Raw genomic sequence first — 17504 nt, 5'->3', positions numbered from 1 at the left:
GCAGCTTTCGTGGCTCCTTTGTAGCGTGAGGCTTAGCAGTCAGACATCCATCACTTAGCCTGTTAGGGACTTGTTACCCCCCTGAACGCTCTCCCAAACACCAGCTGTGCCTGTCACCCCACAGCCACACACACAGTGATTTGCACCCATGAACTTTATGTCACCTACAGAAACGGGCACATGATGAGACCATTGTGCCTTGTGCAATTGGGTCCACTTACTTTATAATGAGTAGACTTAAAGCTTGAATAGATAACATTGGAGAAGCAAGCATGACTATACGATTATATTATATTTTTAATTAGTCTAAGAATTGGTAACACTGTCAGCCCCCTCCCTTCAGACCTCCCTCCGAAGTCACTCCTCCAAAACGTGTATCATTAACATAAAAGTATGATTATTAACGTAAATTATTGACATGGCTACTGTTACTATTCACACCTGACAGCTATTGAAGCCAGAGGTAGGTAAGTATGTAGGTAAGTAGGTAGGTAGGTAGGTAGGTAGGTAGGTAGGTAGGTAGGTAGGTAGGTAGGTAGGTAGGTAGGTAGGTAGGTAGGTAGGTAGGTAGGTAGGTAGGTAGGTAGGTAGGTAGGTAGGTATAGGTAGTTAGCTAGGTAGTTAGGCAGCTAGGTAGCTAAGTAGATAGCCCCCTAGGTAGGTAGCTAGCTAGATAGTTAGCTGGTAGACTGGATGTCCAATAATTCGTTCCAGTCTGAATGAAATGACTGAATTCATAATTTGTTAAAGTCCTTCAAAAACATTGGTCAGAGCATTTGATTTACTGATTGTTTTTAGGATGTAAAAGCATTTTACCAAACGTGAAAAAACCCTGTTTAAAATACGTTTGCTTTATGACAACACGTTTGTACCTGAATTTGTTCACATGTATGACACAACCACAGACAGCTCAACTTGTTGATTCCTGAGCTTTATCAGTGAACCACTCACTCAGTGACTCACAACAAGTTCTTTCATTGTTTTTTTCATTACAGTAAGTACACAAAGTAACAGAAGCATGCACTGTCCTTGAGAGGTCCCTTCCTATCAGGAGCAGATATGGACGAGTGGTGAATCACAAGAGGAGTGCGCAACATAAATGATACATGTTTTTATACCGTTCACTAATCATCCGTTCCTTCCCATGTGCAGAGGTGGGAAGTAGTGGAGTACAAATACTTTGTTACTGTACTTAAGTACATTTTTCTGGTATCAGTACTTTACTCCACAACTTATTTTTCTGACGACTTCTTACATGTTGAACACAAATACCTGTACTTTCTACTTCTTACATTGTGAACACAAATACCTGTACTTTCTACTTCTTACATGTTGAACCCAAATACCTGTACTTTCTACTTCTTACATGTTGAACACAAATACCTGTACTTTCTACTTCTTACATGTTGAACACAAATACCTGTACTTTCTACTTCTTACATGTTGAACACAAATACCTGTACTTTCTACTTCTTACATGTTGAACACAAATACCTGTACTTTCTACTTCTTACATGTTGAACACAAATACCTGTACTTTCTACTTCTTACATTGTGAACACAAATACCTGTACTTTCTACTTCTTACATTTTCCAAACAGGCTGGTTCCTTTAGTCTGAATGTGTGTTTGGTGGCGTGATCATTATTATTTAGAGTCATTGCGTGCCTATTGATTTGAACACGATCCGTGTATCCATCATTTCCTGGTCTTCTCTAAAGAAGAGGGACCAATGAAAACGTTGTCATGTTGCCGTTGTTCAGCATGGAAACATTCATTAGCTAACAATGACATTATTGTTCTATTAATATAAAGGGAGGTCAGGTACTCTTTAAAACAGCTGCTAGTTATGGGTACTTTTTACTGAAGTACATTTCAAAGCCCTCTTTACTTTGACTTGAGTAAAGAAGTTTAGTCAGTACTTCTACTTTTACCAGAGTATTTTTAAACACTCTGTACTTCTACTAGAGTAAAGGATGTGTGAACTGTTGCCATCTCTGCCCATGTGACATTGAAAGACTGCTTGCATCTTTGAGCTGGTGAACTGTTCGACCAGATCAGAGTACTTGTCAGAGTAGGTTTCCTGTTCCCTGTGATAAGCTGATCAGGACATGACACTCTGCCCAATGCAGCACACTCAGGACTTATGTTCGTGTGGGCAGGGATGTATATCTGTGCTTAGCTGACACACTGGCAGCAGCACCGTCAATCTTATCATGGTTCAATCATCAGTCACACATATTGTTTGAATGCTGACTGACAATTGTGAGTAAGAGATGACATGACCTCTATCATATAGTAAAGTTTAGTGGAATTAGTTTAAAAAAAAACATGCAATTTAAGACCGGTGAAGAAAGGGACATTGCTTCACATTGCCTCACCAGATTTAGTTTGATGATTTGGCACAAAGAGGTGTTAGTAGGGGGGCAGAGCACTCACCCATTTAATTAAATCCCAGTATTAAGCATGTGATTTGAATTCAAGCCCAGAATTGTGAATTCTTTGGGATTTATTTCAAAGAATACCTAACCTACCATACAGCTGCAGACGATGAATATGAAACTCCTTCACAACTCAATAGCTTTAGGTTTAATTGTGCAAAATATTACACGTTTAATTATGCACGTGGAGGTGTGGGTTTATAAGATATGAGTGTAAACAAGGATGAAAAGGATCTAATGAGAACACCCTACACTGGTTTGTATTCGCCAGTTTTGAAGCCTCGAGTTAGATAGTGAGTCGGCTCATTGTTTAAGTCATCAGATTAAAATGGCGGTAACAAGTCTGGGAGTTATTGTAAATTATGACTAAAAATTGAAATAGCTTGAGCAAGGTAGCAAAACAGCTTTCTAAACCTAATCAATATTGCCAAAGTGTGCCAGAGGTGGGAAGAAGCTAAGTGGATTTACTCAAGTACTGTACTTAAGTACAATTTTGAGGTACTTGTACTTTACTAGAGTATTTCCATTTTCTGCTACTTTGTAATTCTACTCCACTACAGTTCAGATGTAAATGGTGTACTTTTACTCCACTACATGTATTTAATCCCTTTAGTTACTTTACAGATCTGGATGAATGATGTGAAATATAATCAAGTGTTAAATCAGACTTTAGTTCCACCTGGAGTAAATCCACAAGCTACCCTGCAGTATACAAAGTCATTCAAACTAGCTGCAGCTTTACCAGCTTTGAGAACACTTTAATGATCAATCATTATAAAACATATCATATATATTATTCTGAAATGGACCAATCTGCACAATGACTACTTTTACTGTCGCTACTTTAACTATATTTTGATGAGAATACTTTTCTACTTTTACTTGAGGAACATTTTGAATGCAGGACTTTTACTGTAACAGAGTATTCCTACACTCTGGTACTTCTACTTTTACTCAAGTACAAGATCAGAGTACTTCTACTTTTACTCAAGTACAAGATCTGAGTACTTCTACTTTCACTTAAGTACAAGATCTGAGTACTTCTACTTTTACTCTAGTACAAGATCTGAGTACTTCTACTTTAACTCAAGATCTGAGTACTTCTACTTTTACTCAAGTACAAGATCTGAGTACTTCTCCCCCCTCTGAACACTGCACTGTTAATAGAATATAGTGTCCCTTTCTTATTTCAGACTGTGATCGACATGCTCCTGCACGATAGGTGGCGGTATGCACATAAGAGTTTGTATTAATCCGCAAAGAAGAAGAAGAAGAAGCAAACGAGGAAGAAGCAGCAGAATCCCTCCAGTTCTCGGTGGATGAACAAGAAGACTTGTTTTTAAAATTTCTAGGTGATTTGGTGTATCTAATGTTGGTCTGGGGCTCACCTGAGGTGCACGTGCAGATGGAGCTGATGTTCTTAAGGCTGTAGCGCCTGTTTGCTCTGAGATATCGCGATGTTTTCCTCCAACATGGAAACAAAAAGAGTGGAGATCCCGACCGGAATGCTGGACGACCTCTGCAGGTACCGAGCACCGGGTCCTTACCGACTTTACAGACCTCTTTGTTTGCTCATTGTACATTTAAGGGATAATAGTAGAAATAAATGTGACTTAATGGGATTTTGTTGCTAGGCAAAGTCCAAAACTGGCGCTCTGCGTTGATGCATGACGTATTGTTTTGTTGTTGTTGATGTAAGTAACTAAGTAGATTTACTCAAGTACTTTACTGAAGTACTATTTTGAGGTCCTTTTACTTTACTTGATGATTTCTATGTCTTGCTACTGTGTATTTTTACTCCACTGTATGTATTTAATCCCTTTAGTTACTTTACAGATTTGGATTAATTGTGTGAAATATAATCAAGTGTTAAATCAGACTTTAGTTCCACCTGGAGTAAATTCACAAGCTACCCTGCAGTATACAAAGACATTCAAACTAGCTGCACCTTTACCAGCTTTGAGAACACTTTAATGATCAATAACCACCTCCTGCTTTGTTATCTTTGAGCTGCCAAGTTAAATTGAAGCTTAGCTCCTATTGAACAGTTATTTTCTTACATACACTGGCGCAAGTAGTTCATTTATTTTTTGTTAAAGACTTGAGTAAAAAACAAATTCTGTTTCACAATTATTGATTGACCCTAGGACATCTTCATTCATTTAATCTTTCTCAATGTCCCTACTTTGTGCTACTTGGTAACTCGTGAGTCTCTCAGAGTGTTTACACATCACTAGCTTCTTATTCTGATCCCGTTTCGCCCGTGTTTTCTCCCGTGTTTCTCCAGCCGCTTCATCCTGCACATCCCCAGCGAGGAGAGGGACAACGCTATCCGGGTGTGTTTCCAGATCGAGCTCGCCCACTGGTTCTACCTGGACTTCTGCATGCAGAACACTCCCGGAGCTCCTCACTGCGGGATCAGAGACTTCGCCAAAGCAGATATCCTTACATGTCAAAGACGTAAAGGTCACCTATTATTTTTTAGTTACTGGGAGTTTGTTCCAGATATTTGGAGCATAATAACTGAACTTCTCCATGTTTAGTTGTGACGTTAGTTGTGTTAGCATCAGTAGACGTTCCTTTCCTTGACGGCTGCAAACTGTTCCATCACTGTCCGTTCCTGCTGCCTAATGGAGAAGACGTCCAGAAGATCCTGGAGCAGTGGAAGGAGTACAAGATGGGAGTGCCTACTTTTGGAGCCATCATTCTGGACGAATCTCTAGAAAACGTGAGTTGTTGTTTTATACTTTTACACTACAGCAATAGGCTACCTGACGAAGCATTTATTCTTGCAATCAAATATAACCACTACCATTCATCGCACACCGTCAGTGAACACGCTTACCACCAGGGGCGGACTGGGACTACAAATCAGCCCGGGACTCTCGACCGGCCCACCTCGGTGCCGCAAGTAAATACCACGAGGAAATTATCCGAGTGGCCCACATCGTCCGACCGGCCCACTTCAGTCCCGGCCCATCGGGATTCGTCCCGATGGCCTGTTCGCCCCTGCTTACCACCAATAACGAGGGAAAAATACAACATAATAAACATAGAAAATAAAGAAACCTTACATGTGGCTCCTGCAGAAACTATGAATGCAATGATTGTGGTTATTGAGAAAAAACTAATCCTATGCTTCGAATGAAAATGGAAGTAGGAGAGAAAGCTAACTGTACATTTCTTCTCTCTTCTCTTCAGGCTCTGCTGGTTCAGGGATACCTCGCTAAGTCTGGCTGGGGCTTTCCAAAGGGGAAAGTTAATGAGGATGAAGCTCCTCACGACTGTGCCGTGCGAGAGGTGAGTCTCATGTTCCCTGCTTTACAATCTCTACCAACTGAGAGCTTTCAGAGCCATGTGTTGGTAATGTTTGTAGTTCATAGCTAGAGGTGGAAGAAGTACTCAGATCTTGTCCTTGAGTAAAAGTAGAAGTACTCAGATCTTGTCCTTGAGTGAAAGTAGAAGTACTCAGATCTTGTACTTGAGTAAAAGTAGAAGTACTCAGATCTTGTACTTGAGTGAAAGTAGAAGTACTCAGATCTTGTCCTTGAGTGAAAGTAGAAGTACTCAGATCTTGTCCTTGAGTGAAAGTAGAAGTACTCAGATCTTGTACTTGAGTAAAAGTAGAAGTACTCAGATCTTGTCCTTGAGTGAAAGTAGAAGTACTCAGATCTTGTCCTTGAGTGAAAGTAGAAGTACTCAGATCTTGTACTTGAGTAAAAGTAGAAGTACTCAGATCTTGTCCTTGAGTAAAAGTAGAAGTACTCAGATCTTGTCCTTGAGTGAAAGTAGAAGTACTCAGATCTTGTACTTGAGTAAAAGTAGAAGTACTCAGATCTTGTACTTGAGTGAAAGTAGAAGTACTCAGATCTTGTCCTTGAGTGAAAGTAGAAGTACTCAGATCTTGTCCTTGAGTGAAAGTAGAAGTACTCAGATCTTGTACTTGAGTAAAAGTAGAAGTACTCAGATCTTGTCCTTGAGTAAAAGTAGAAGTACTCAGATCTTGTCCTTGAGTGAAAGTAGAAGTACTCAGATCTTGTACTTGAGTGAAAGTAGAAGTACTCAGATCTTGTACTTGAGTGAAAGTAGAAGTACTCAGATCTTGTCCTTGAGTGAAAGTAGAAGTACTCAGATCTTGTCCTTGAGTGAAAGTAGAAGTACTCAGATCTTGTACTTGAGTAAAAGTAGAAGTACTCAGATCTTGTACTTGAGTAAAAGTAGAAGTACTCAGATCTTGTACTTGAGTAAAAGTAGAAGTACTCAGATCTTGTCCTTGAGTGAAAGTAGAAGTACTCAGATCTTGTACCTGAGTAAAAGTAGAAGTACTCAGGTCTTGTACTTGAGTAAAAGTAGAAGTACCAGAGTGTAGGAATACTCTGTTACAGTAAAAGTACTGCATTCAAAATGTTCCTCAAGTGAAAGTAGAAAAGTATTATCATCAAAATATAGTTAAAGTAGTGACAGTAAAAGTAGTCATTGTGCAGATTGGTCCATTTCAGAATAATATATATGATATGTTTTATAATGATTGATCATGAAAGTGTTCTCAATGCTGGTAAAGGTGCAGCTAGTTTGAATGACTTTGTATACTGCAGGGTAGCTTGTGAATTTACTCCAGGTGGAACTAAAGTCTGATTTAACACTTGATTATATTTCACATCATTCATCCAGATCTGTAAAGTAACTAAAGGTATTAAATACATGTAGTGGAGTCAAAGTACACCATGTACCTCTGAACTGTAGTGGAGTAGAAGTACCTCAACATTGTACTTGAGTAAATGTACTTAGTTACTTTACACCACTGTTCATAGCTCATATTCCCGGGTGTTTTTCAGGTGCTGGAGGAGACGGGCTTCGACATAAAGAATCGTATTTCCAAAGACGTGTTCCTCGAGCAGAAGATCACGGATCAGGTGGTTCGGCTCTACATCATCCCCGGGGTGTCGCAGGACACAAAGTTCAACCCACGGACGAGGAAGGAGATCAGGGTAGGAATACTTCTGTCCCCTCGTCTCTTCACACTGCTTAGTCCCCTGTAGGTGGTTAAAGTCTCCTACGTGTATTGGGGTTACAGATGGGGTCCAAATCTAGCAAGCCACATGAATGTCTGGGAGCAAATACATTTTATATGCTACACGAATCCGTGCCAGGATCCGTTGGATTTTCTGAATATTGGGTTGCACTTTTATTCATGTACCTTTTGTTATTCATGTTTTATTATCTTTGCTTTTAAATGAGTGTTTTTGAATGCCATTTTATAAGATGTTTCTTAATGTCTTTAAAGCACTTTGAATTGCCTCGTGTTGAAAGGTGCTATATAAATAAACTTGCCTTGCTTGTTGTCGCTGAAATAAACATTTCTAAATCTTCCTCTCTTGCAGAACATCGAGTGGTTTCCTATTGAGAAGCTGCCGTGTCACAGGAACGACATGACGCCAAAGTCTAAACTCGGACTCGCCCCCAACAGATTCTTCATGGCCATTCCCTTCATAAGGTGAGCAAGGTTTTCATCTATCATTAGTATTTTTCCATTAGAGGAACATATATGTTTTTGCCTTCTTTCTGAGAGTGAGACGAAAAGAAGTTCATAGGCTTTATTGTCATCTGCACAGCTACAGTGTAGGTATGGCATTTCAAATCTTAAAGTGGACCTATCATGCTATATTTGAAGAATATAGTGTAGGACCATACCTATATAAGGCATATTTATACTTTTTTTTTTTCAAAATACCAAACAGATCATGCATTTTAGCCATGCCTCATTTCGCTCAATTTGACATTTTTTAGCTCTGTGTTTGTAAGGGCAGATAAGGGCAGAACAGCACCACCTACAGGCCTGGCATATGTACTACAGCGTCTCCAGCGCTTTCGAACGGCAATGGCCGTGTCTGTCTCCTCCTGATTGGTGGAGTTGGCCCAATAGCCGTAGCGCCACCGTCCTGACGTCAGGACAGTGTTCAAATCTGGATCAGTTTTTATCAGATCCGTTGCAGCCCCTTTTTTAGAGATTTGGGTATGGAGGAAAATAGAGAGGGTTGTGTTTTCTGACACTTGGTGAGTTCCCTGGAACACCGGGGACACATATTCATGTATAAAAGACATACAAAAGTGCATTTTGCATGATAGGTCCCCTTTAAGTCACAGGCTCCTCCAACAGTGCAACACAATAAAACTGATAATAGTGCAAGTGATCAGAATCAGAATACCTTTATTAGTCCCACAGAGGGGACATTTGCATCGTTACAGCAGGAAAGAGCCACAGACAGCTTAATGTTACCTATGTTAAGAAAAAAGTACTAAGTTATGATATAATAAAAAATATAATATAAAAAATAAAGGTAAAAGAAAAATACTTTCCAAAATACAAATCCTGTAACAGTTCTTAGGATTTAGCAGCCAGGTATATATTACACAGTTATTAATGGCATATGTATGTAATGTATATATTGCACATATTGCACATAGTTTGATGGTATTTAACTGCAGCAAGTTACACAATTTACAAGATACAAAATGCAAAAAAACACACCTTGTAACGGTTCTAAGGATTTAGCAGCCAGGTATAAATTACACAGTTATTAACGGCATATATATATATTGCACATATAGCACATATTGCACATAGTTGATTGGTATTTAGCAGCAAGGGGTGATATAGTCTGTGTTGTGGTGTGTGTAGGGGAGGGGGGGTCTACTAGGGGCTGTGTTGGTTGTATAGTCTGACCGCTGCAGCAAGGAAGGACCTGCGGTATCTCTCCGTGTGACAGGTGGGGTGCAGCAGCCTGTCACTGAAGGAGCTGCACAGTGAGGACAGGGTGTCCTGGAGGGGGGTGGGACATATTGTCCAGCAGGGAGGACAGCTAATACAAATAAAATAGAATAGAAATAGTGCAAGGAGAGTCTATATGAATTTTACATCAAGTCAAATTCCTCGTATGTGTGAACCTACCTGGCAATAAACCCGTTTCTGATTCTGATATATACAAGTAATTGGAATATGATATATTAGATAAATAATTTGTATACAAATCTTATGTATTATTATCCCTGTATACTGTGCTCTGTCTGAAAACGCATAACAATGTATGACTCCCTCATTGTTGATAAAATGTGTATATTTGGACTTAAAGGTGGGGTAGGTCATTCACTTCAGAAACACTTGCTATATTCCATGGAATGCTCTTAACATCCCGATAGCAATGAATATATTAAATGCTTTGACAATAAATACATTAAAAAATGTCATCTGTGGAAGCCGTAGTACTGTAAAAAGCACGACCAATCATCTGAGCCGGCCCGGCTAAAATAACTGGATGGCCTACCTGCCTGTCAGCCTTCCATCTGTGCACAAACGTATCTCGTGCCCTCATTGGTCATGTGCGCGTTCGTGTGTGTTGGAGGAGGGGCTCTGTAAGGAAGGCTGCGTACTTTCAAATTCTAGCGCACTCGAGCTGGTTTCTCCGTTCTTACCTACCCTACCTTTTAAGTGAAAGTGATTTATTGCCTCATACTGACTGATGTTACTGATGTCCTCTCCCTCTCTACAGACCGCTGAGAGAATGGATCAATAAGCTGAAAGGAGAGTCAACGGACAGCGACGACGACTTTGCAAACAACGGAAACACTCCAAACAAACCTTCAGACAACGCTCGGTAAAGAGCTACATCAGTCTTCAGCAGAACAAACCATCTAACAGCTAGAAGTTGTGTTTTTATGAAATGGGACTTATTTCTGCCGTTCCCTCTGCTCTTATGAGTGTTTTAGATTTTTATCAGCTGCTTGTTTTAGTTTTCTAGCACACACACTTAGCTTAGTCTCCAGAAACAGCTAGCATCTTCTTTTATTGAAGAAGCTAGAATAAAAAAACACTACTTGCACAGGCCAAAGGTCACTTTAGTCTTTGAGAACCTACTTACAAACTAAAATGTCTCACTTAATTGCTTCATGTTTGGTTTAAATGTATTTAGTGTGTCAGATTTGTCTGTAAAATGTCATCATTTTGTGTTAATCTGCATCGCTTGGGGCTGGCTTTTAACATACACAATATTAAAAAGTTAAAGAATTTGATTTGATTTGTCTGATGATTATTTGGACATCCTCTAATAACCACTTTTGCTAATTTGGTGTGATTACAAACGGGTCTAAAGAGATATTAGTTGTGTTTTCTTAAAGTTAACACTGTTGGACCCTTAAGAAGAAGTTAGAGGCATACATAAAATGTCCACTTTATGTTTCTCTTCCATCTTTCAGGTCGAAGTCTCGCCGCCTCCCAGGTAATGAAGCATTTCCAGGAGAGGCATGGGCCAAAAACAAGCAGAGGGCGGCGGGCCAGCTGAGCCAGTACGAGATCAACCAGGTGAAAGAAAAGACACTGACACTATGTTACAGAAACACTTTACATTTACCATTATTACTAAATGTTAGATTTATAGTTCATTACATCTCAAAAGCCCCTTCCCCACAATCAAATCAAATCAACATTTATTACAACCCCAAATCACAAGAAATGCCTCAAAGGGCTGTGCAAAGACAAAAACAAAATACAAACGTCATAGCATAAAAACATTATACCTCAACATTAGTATTTCAATGTGATGAAAGCATGTGACAGAAGTGATGCTAATGTAGATGGAAACTAGGTGATGGAAATTAGTTGACAAGGAAGACTGATGCGAAGAGATGGGTTTTGAGTTTGCGTTTGAAACGGAAATAGCTTCGCGGATCAGAAATGGAAGACGATTCCAAAGGGAATGAAAAGGCTCTGCCACCTACGGATGATTTTTTAAATTCTGGGGACGGAAAGGAGACATTATGTGATCGTGGGAGCCTGGTAGATATTTGCGGGGTAACTAATGATGACAGATACAGAGCTGCTAGTCCATGTAAGATTTGAAAGGTTAATAGTACAATCTTGAAGTCATATCTGGGAGCCAATGAAATGAGAACAGAGGTGATATGATCACATTTTCATTCTTCACAATTCACAATCATCATTCTGAAAGTGAACATGTCTATAGAGCGGCGCAGTGATGACGTATTGTTGTATGCCAACCCGGAAGTTAGTGTAGCAACTATAGGTTTAATTGTCTACCTGCACATGCATGTTTATGCCACAAGGGGGAAGGTCATGCTATTGTTTATTATTGATTTATTCTTTATATAAAAAGAAGAAGTGTGTCGTGTGCTGTAGATGCCGACTTGCAGAGGTGGGACCAAGTCATTGTTTTGCAAGTCCGAGTCAAGTCTCAAGTCATTGTTTTGCAAGTCCGAGTCAAGTCTCAAGTCTTTGCACTCAAGTCCGAGTCAAGTCTCAAGTCTTTGCACTCAAGTCCAAGTCAAGTCTCAAGTCAGGATGGGCAAGTTCAAGTCAAGTCCAAGTCAAGTCCAAGTCCTAAACTTTGACAAAACGAGTCTTAAACAAGTCCTTATGTGCTTTTCACCAAATGTAATGACATCCATCAACAGAATAATACTTAATAATCAAACTGCTCTTTATTAGTCACATTAATAATTTAATAATCAATTTTCTCTCTGCTGGTAAAGTAACGTGTTTGTCTTCTATTGTAAGAGGGATCAGTAAGGTAAGGCTACCGTGACGGTTTGATTCAGAAGGAGTTTAATGTATTAGATCCCTGATGTTGAGGTAACCAGAATGTTTATTTCCACTGTGTACAGCATGTTATAAGGGACCCACAATCTATCTTTATGCAAGGGATAATGTGCAGCGAGGCGTCTCTATGGGGAAAAGAACACCTGAATCTAGATCCCTCTGCAGGTGGTACTTTAACTATATTTTGATGCTAATACTTTTGTACTTTTACTTGTAACATTTTGAATGCAGGACTTTTTATTGTAACCGAGTATTCCTACACTCTGGTACTTTTACTCAAGAACAAGATCTGAACTTCTCCCACCTCTGACAATACATCCTGAGTGGTTACCACAAAAAAAACCCTGCTCTGAAGGTTATTTTCATTTTACAAATCCTGCACTCAGCTTTGCTTTCTCCAATATCATTGAAATGCAGCCAGATGCTGCTTCTTTTTTCGGTTTTCGCAAATGCCTTGACTTCTTCCGACGCGCTTGCATTTAAATCCGGCTCCCCGTGGCTCTGTAGCTGGCCTGTACCACTACACCTGCTGTCTTTGGAGCGTCTGCCCCCCACCCTTCTTTCACATAATGGTATGATCCTAGTGTGTCCTCACATATGATTGGCCACATGGTGGCCCAGCTAAATAAAGACCCGCCCCTGCCTGCAAGGATTCTCAGCAAGAGTTGCAGCGGCTGAAGATTCTGCTCTCCCCGACGGGAGTCTGCTCTTCTAGCGGCATCTCGCGATCGGCGTGTTGGAGACCCCTGAATTAAATTATCAAGTCACCTCAAGTCAGAAGGCTCAAGTCCAAGTCAAGTCCCGAGTCATTGGTGTTCAAGTCCAAGTCGAGTCGCAAGTGTTTTGTGATTTTGTCAAGTCGAGTCCAAAGTCATCAAATTGGTGACTCGAGTCTGACTCGAGTCCAAGTCATGTGACTCGAGTCCACACCTCTGCCGACTTGGGTTGCGGTCGAATAGTCCGTTTTGCCTAGGAAGGTTCCTAACGGAGTGAAATGACCCGGATGTCCCTCAGTGGCAGCCATGATAAGAGCCGTTTGAATTCTCTAGATGAAAGGAAAGGAGGTTTCAAACTTCCTTTATAACCTCCTTTAGCTTAGGAACCACTGGACCTCCCTAACCGAAAGGAGAGGAGAAAATGCTGCCCCACAATGCCTTGCGGCCGCGGCATTTGCCGTCACACAACAGTCGGCCGTTCACGGAAACAACCGATTATGAACGAGAAATGATATCATGAAAGTTACGGTGCTTATTAAGCATTTTAAAACGTATGTGGTAAGTTGCCAAAGTGCTTTGTTTTGAACGTTCATCAGTATTATAATCAAAAAGAGAAATATGAACGTTAGTTTTTACTGAAATGATCAAATAAAGTCAACATTTCACAGTCTTTACTGAGCTGTGTGGGGTTTGTTCAACTTTTAAAAGATGTTTGAATGGTGATATACACAGTGATAGATGTTAAGGACTAACGTTTATAATAAATACATTTGTATATTTTAAGATCTTTTCATACAATCATACGTATTGGGATCATTTGTATTAATGTGGACCGGAGGGAGAGGGTGACGAGCATAAGTTTCACTTTCCTTTTTTATTTCAATTCCAACTTTGGTCATGAAGAATATGTTTCTCTGTTGTCCCCGTTCATAAAGCATAAAACAACAGCATCAGAGCACGGTGCAGAGTCTCTAGATGAGTTTACAGTAGTCCCTCGTTCTTATTAAACATCCATGTTGTAGTCCGCTGTATAGAAAACTGTAGTTTCCATAGTTTCCCCACAGCAGCAGGCGCACATTTATGACCTCCGCTGGCGCATCATAAACACGTCGGATAGTGAAAGTGCAGTCGATTCTCTAAAGTACCGCAGTCTCTTCTCCTAAGTCCTTTTGAATTCTCCTATCCACTATCCCTTAACCCCATGACGTTTCACTCCGAGGTCAAGGGATAGACGATAGGGTTAGACGTTAGGAGCTGATTTTTGGACTATTCGACCGCAACCCTGGTGCCTGTGTGTCTGTTTGAGTAAATAAAGGAACTTTTTTCGACACCTATGATGCTCTTGCACTCTGAGTGGTGAAACATTAGCATCACACGATTCAAGATTTTCAGATTCAAGGCTTTATTGTCATGTGTACATTAGCTACAGTGTAGATATGGCAATGAACAACTTAAGTCACAGGCTCCTCCAACAGTGCAACATGAATATATATAGGACATAGAACAAATAAAACTGATAAAATAGTGCCAGAGAATGTTTGAGATGTGCAAGTAAATACAGATAAAATATAAATAGTGCAAGAAAAGGCTATATACAAGTAAATGGAATATGATATATTAGATAAATAGTTAGCAAGATGCAAACAGATACATGTTTATGGATGTTCTTTACAGAGCTGTTTAATAGTCCCTCAACAAAATGCAATGGGAATTCTTTCATTGGATGTCAGAATATTGCAGGAAATAAGATTTTTGGGAAACATGTTTATGATTACCCACACCACATATTACCACCTTATTATGATTGTTGAAGGGTAAATGCAATCACCAGAAGAAGAGCTGCTCCTTCACAGTTAACTCATAACTCCTGTTGTTTCCTCTGCAGAGCCCAAGTTTGAAAAGTAATGGTAAAAAGAGTCAGGACTCGTCTGCGGTGAAGAAAGGAGCCATTGATAATGGGGCCAACAACCAGCAGGTACAATAACGGTTTCAGATTTCTGTTTTAAAGTATAAAGAACATCTGATGTTGAACCTTATAGATAGATAGGTAGGTAGATAGATAGGTAGATAGATAGACGGATAGGTAGATATATGGGTAGGTAGGTAGATAGATAGATGGGTAGATAGATAGATAGATAGATAGACGGATAGACGGATAGGTAGGTAGGTAGATAGATAGGTAGATAGATAGATAGATAGATAGACGGATAGGTAGATAGGTAGATATATGGGTAGGTAGGTAGATAGATAGATGCATAGATAGATAGATGGAGGCTGTGGCTCAGTGGATAGTATGATGGACTTCAAATCAGGGGATAGCAAGTTTGAGTCCCACTGCAGTCAGCATGTCCTTGTGTCCCTGGGCAAGACACTTCACCCCATATTGCTCCTGTGGGGATTGTCCACAGTACTGAATGTATGTAAGTCGCTCTAATGTAATAGATGGATAGATAGATAGATAGATAGCCTGTTAGACCAGTTTTAAAGGTATGTATCATTTTAAAAGGATCAACCTTTGCTGCTCTGTGAATGATTTTTATTCCAAGTGTTGTGCTTTTATACTTTTTCTACAGAAAGAAGATAAAAGACTTCAACCCAGAAGACTGCAAGACAGTTTTGAGAAAGGTTTGTCCATTTTGCATGTGTAACTTTGGGACTGCACGTACTCTGTTGAAGCTAACTTAGCAAAATATAATAATGAAAAACAACTAAGTGGGGAATACAAATCTTCCTTTCAATCAGAAGTGCATATTAGGTTAAACACATATGAGGAATTTCCTGACTGCATACTCAACACAATAAGAGGATTTCAATTGTACAAACAATAACAAATATGTGTTTATACGAGTAAATGAGCTTCTCTTTTCACAGAAGGATCTCCAAGCAAAGACTCCGAGCACATTCTGTCCTCCAAGGTCTTCCTCAATTTCAAATTTGACCGAGAAGCCATCATGAAATGTTTCGACTACTGACAGCGCTGGTTCTCTCCTGTGATGGCATCAAACCGTGGATACTAAAAGGACTTTTTTTTTACCTTTTATAGTCAAATCTGGGATGTTACTGAAGCTTGCCCTTTCGGCGCATTTCTCGTCATGTATGTAGTTGTTTATTTCCCATTGAACACATCCAATAAGGCTTTTTCTACCCAATTGTCCAGACCTTAGAGAAGGTATGCTAAGCTAACAGCACTGTGTTCAATATGTCTCAGGCAGAATCCTAACTTTACTTCTTTGAATAACTTAATTCATGATTCAATCTGCAGGAGAAAACACACGAGATCAGGACTTTAATCTGTTGTCTTTTAAAAGGTCAAACGTTTTGAGACCATAATGGATTTTAAGCACATTTGAGGTGACGGTGAAACATCAGCTGTGATATCTTGGTGAATTTTGCCACTGTTGAATTCATCATGAAATTGTGATTTTTAAGATTATTTCGGTGTTGTTAATTTCCTCCGTTCTTCAAACTGAGTGCCTACAAAGTTGTGTTGGCTGTTAAAAAAGGGGAATGTATTGAGAATATTATTGGCTTTATATATATTTATATAGTGTTATAGGCTGTATTACGAAAATTACTTAAGATTTTAAACGGGAATGAAGAGTTAAATATTGAATACCAGTGGTCTTTACACTTGGTCTTAGCAAGTTGAATGTCATTTACATGAGATGCCAACATTGAAAGGCAATCATCTATGTGGCTTTCATTCAAAATGTCACGTTTTTGCATTGGATTTTAACATTTTAATATTGTCATTCATCATGTGCACACACGAGGAACATTACATCTCAATGTGGTTAACTAGTTTTAGTATTTTAAGCCACAGACTTCCATACATTGTTAATTTGCCTTAAAGTGACCCACATCACGCGGCTGTTCGTCCGTTTGGTTTCGGCAGGGTTTTCATGTTTAATGTCATGTGGAGATTTCACCAGTCAGTCATTTTTCTACACAACGCACTCGTTAACGGCTCTATCATTTGGATGGTATGACAGGTTGTAGCCTCCTAGCGTTGGAGCATGTTGGACGAACACTTTGTTAGACTACAGTGAGCCTAACAGGTACTCAAAACCTTCACTGAGGACTCGGCAGGATTTCGTTTTTCAAACCCAAAGACCAGATCTTTGCAATGTCCCTCATACAGTAGGTCTTGTATACATGTGACTTGTTATTGATGTGATGCTCACTGGGTTTTCTTTGTTATTGATTGTACAGATGGTGATCTCACGTTGTCTTTCGGCTTTAATGTGTTTGTCTTAAACTGTGAATATTAATAAAGTTCGTTTTTTTTTCACATGTTGTTGTTGATTTTTAAACATGAATGATTTAGCTCGGGTCAGAAGAATTTCATTGCCATTTCTACATTGTAGCTTTGTGCATATGACGATAAAACCTTTGCATTTTGAATTGAATTAGAATTATATTCAATACAATACACATTTCAACGGTCCTTTCTCCCTGAGAAATGCTCACAAAGTGGAAATCGTGTTACATTTGATTTGTGACACTGATAGGTTTCATCAAACAGTTATTGAAATTCAAACATTACAGATAACAAAAGTAATTTTCAGAGGTGAGAGAAGTACTGAGATCTTGTACTTGAGTAAAAGTAGAAGTACTCAGATCTTGTACTCGAGTAAAAGTAGAAGTACTCAGATCTTGGCAAGTTTATCCCAGCAGTGAGTCACTGCAAAGAACCAAAGCAGCAGGACCAGTTGTCCGAAGGTGGGCCTAACAATTA

At 39.5% G+C, this 17504-nt stretch overlaps 1 protein-coding gene across 2 annotated transcripts; it reads left to right on the top strand.

The window, feature by feature from the left end:
- Nucleotides 1–3720: 3720 nt before the first annotated feature.
- dcp2 (decapping mRNA 2) lies at nucleotides 3721–17055 on the top strand. Of its 2 annotated transcripts, none has more exons than XM_034125962.1 (11): nucleotides 3721–3965; nucleotides 4728–4879; nucleotides 5041–5168; nucleotides 5642–5740; nucleotides 7276–7428; nucleotides 7822–7934; nucleotides 9988–10092; nucleotides 10691–10796; nucleotides 14652–14741; nucleotides 15340–15391; nucleotides 15641–17055. In XM_034125962.1, exons 1-11 carry the CDS (start codon nucleotides 3898–3900, stop codon nucleotides 15736–15738), a joined length of 1164 nt encoding a protein of 387 aa, XP_033981853.1. In that variant the 5' UTR covers nucleotides 3721–3897; the 3' UTR covers nucleotides 15739–17055. The 2 variants fall into 2 exon arrangements, with proteins under 2 accessions (XP_033981853.1, XP_033981852.1); XM_034125961.1 differs by having other exon boundaries at nucleotides 15638–17055.
- The last annotated feature ends 449 nt before the right edge of the window (nucleotides 17056–17504 follow it).

Source organism: Trematomus bernacchii, unplaced genomic scaffold (assembly GCF_902827165.1).
Source record: "Trematomus bernacchii unplaced genomic scaffold, fTreBer1.1, whole genome shotgun sequence".
Lineage (NCBI taxonomy): Eukaryota > Metazoa > Chordata > Actinopteri > Perciformes > Nototheniidae > Trematomus > Trematomus bernacchii.
The sequence above is the reverse complement of the archived record's forward strand: the minus strand, read 5'-3'. Positions and strand labels throughout refer to the sequence as shown.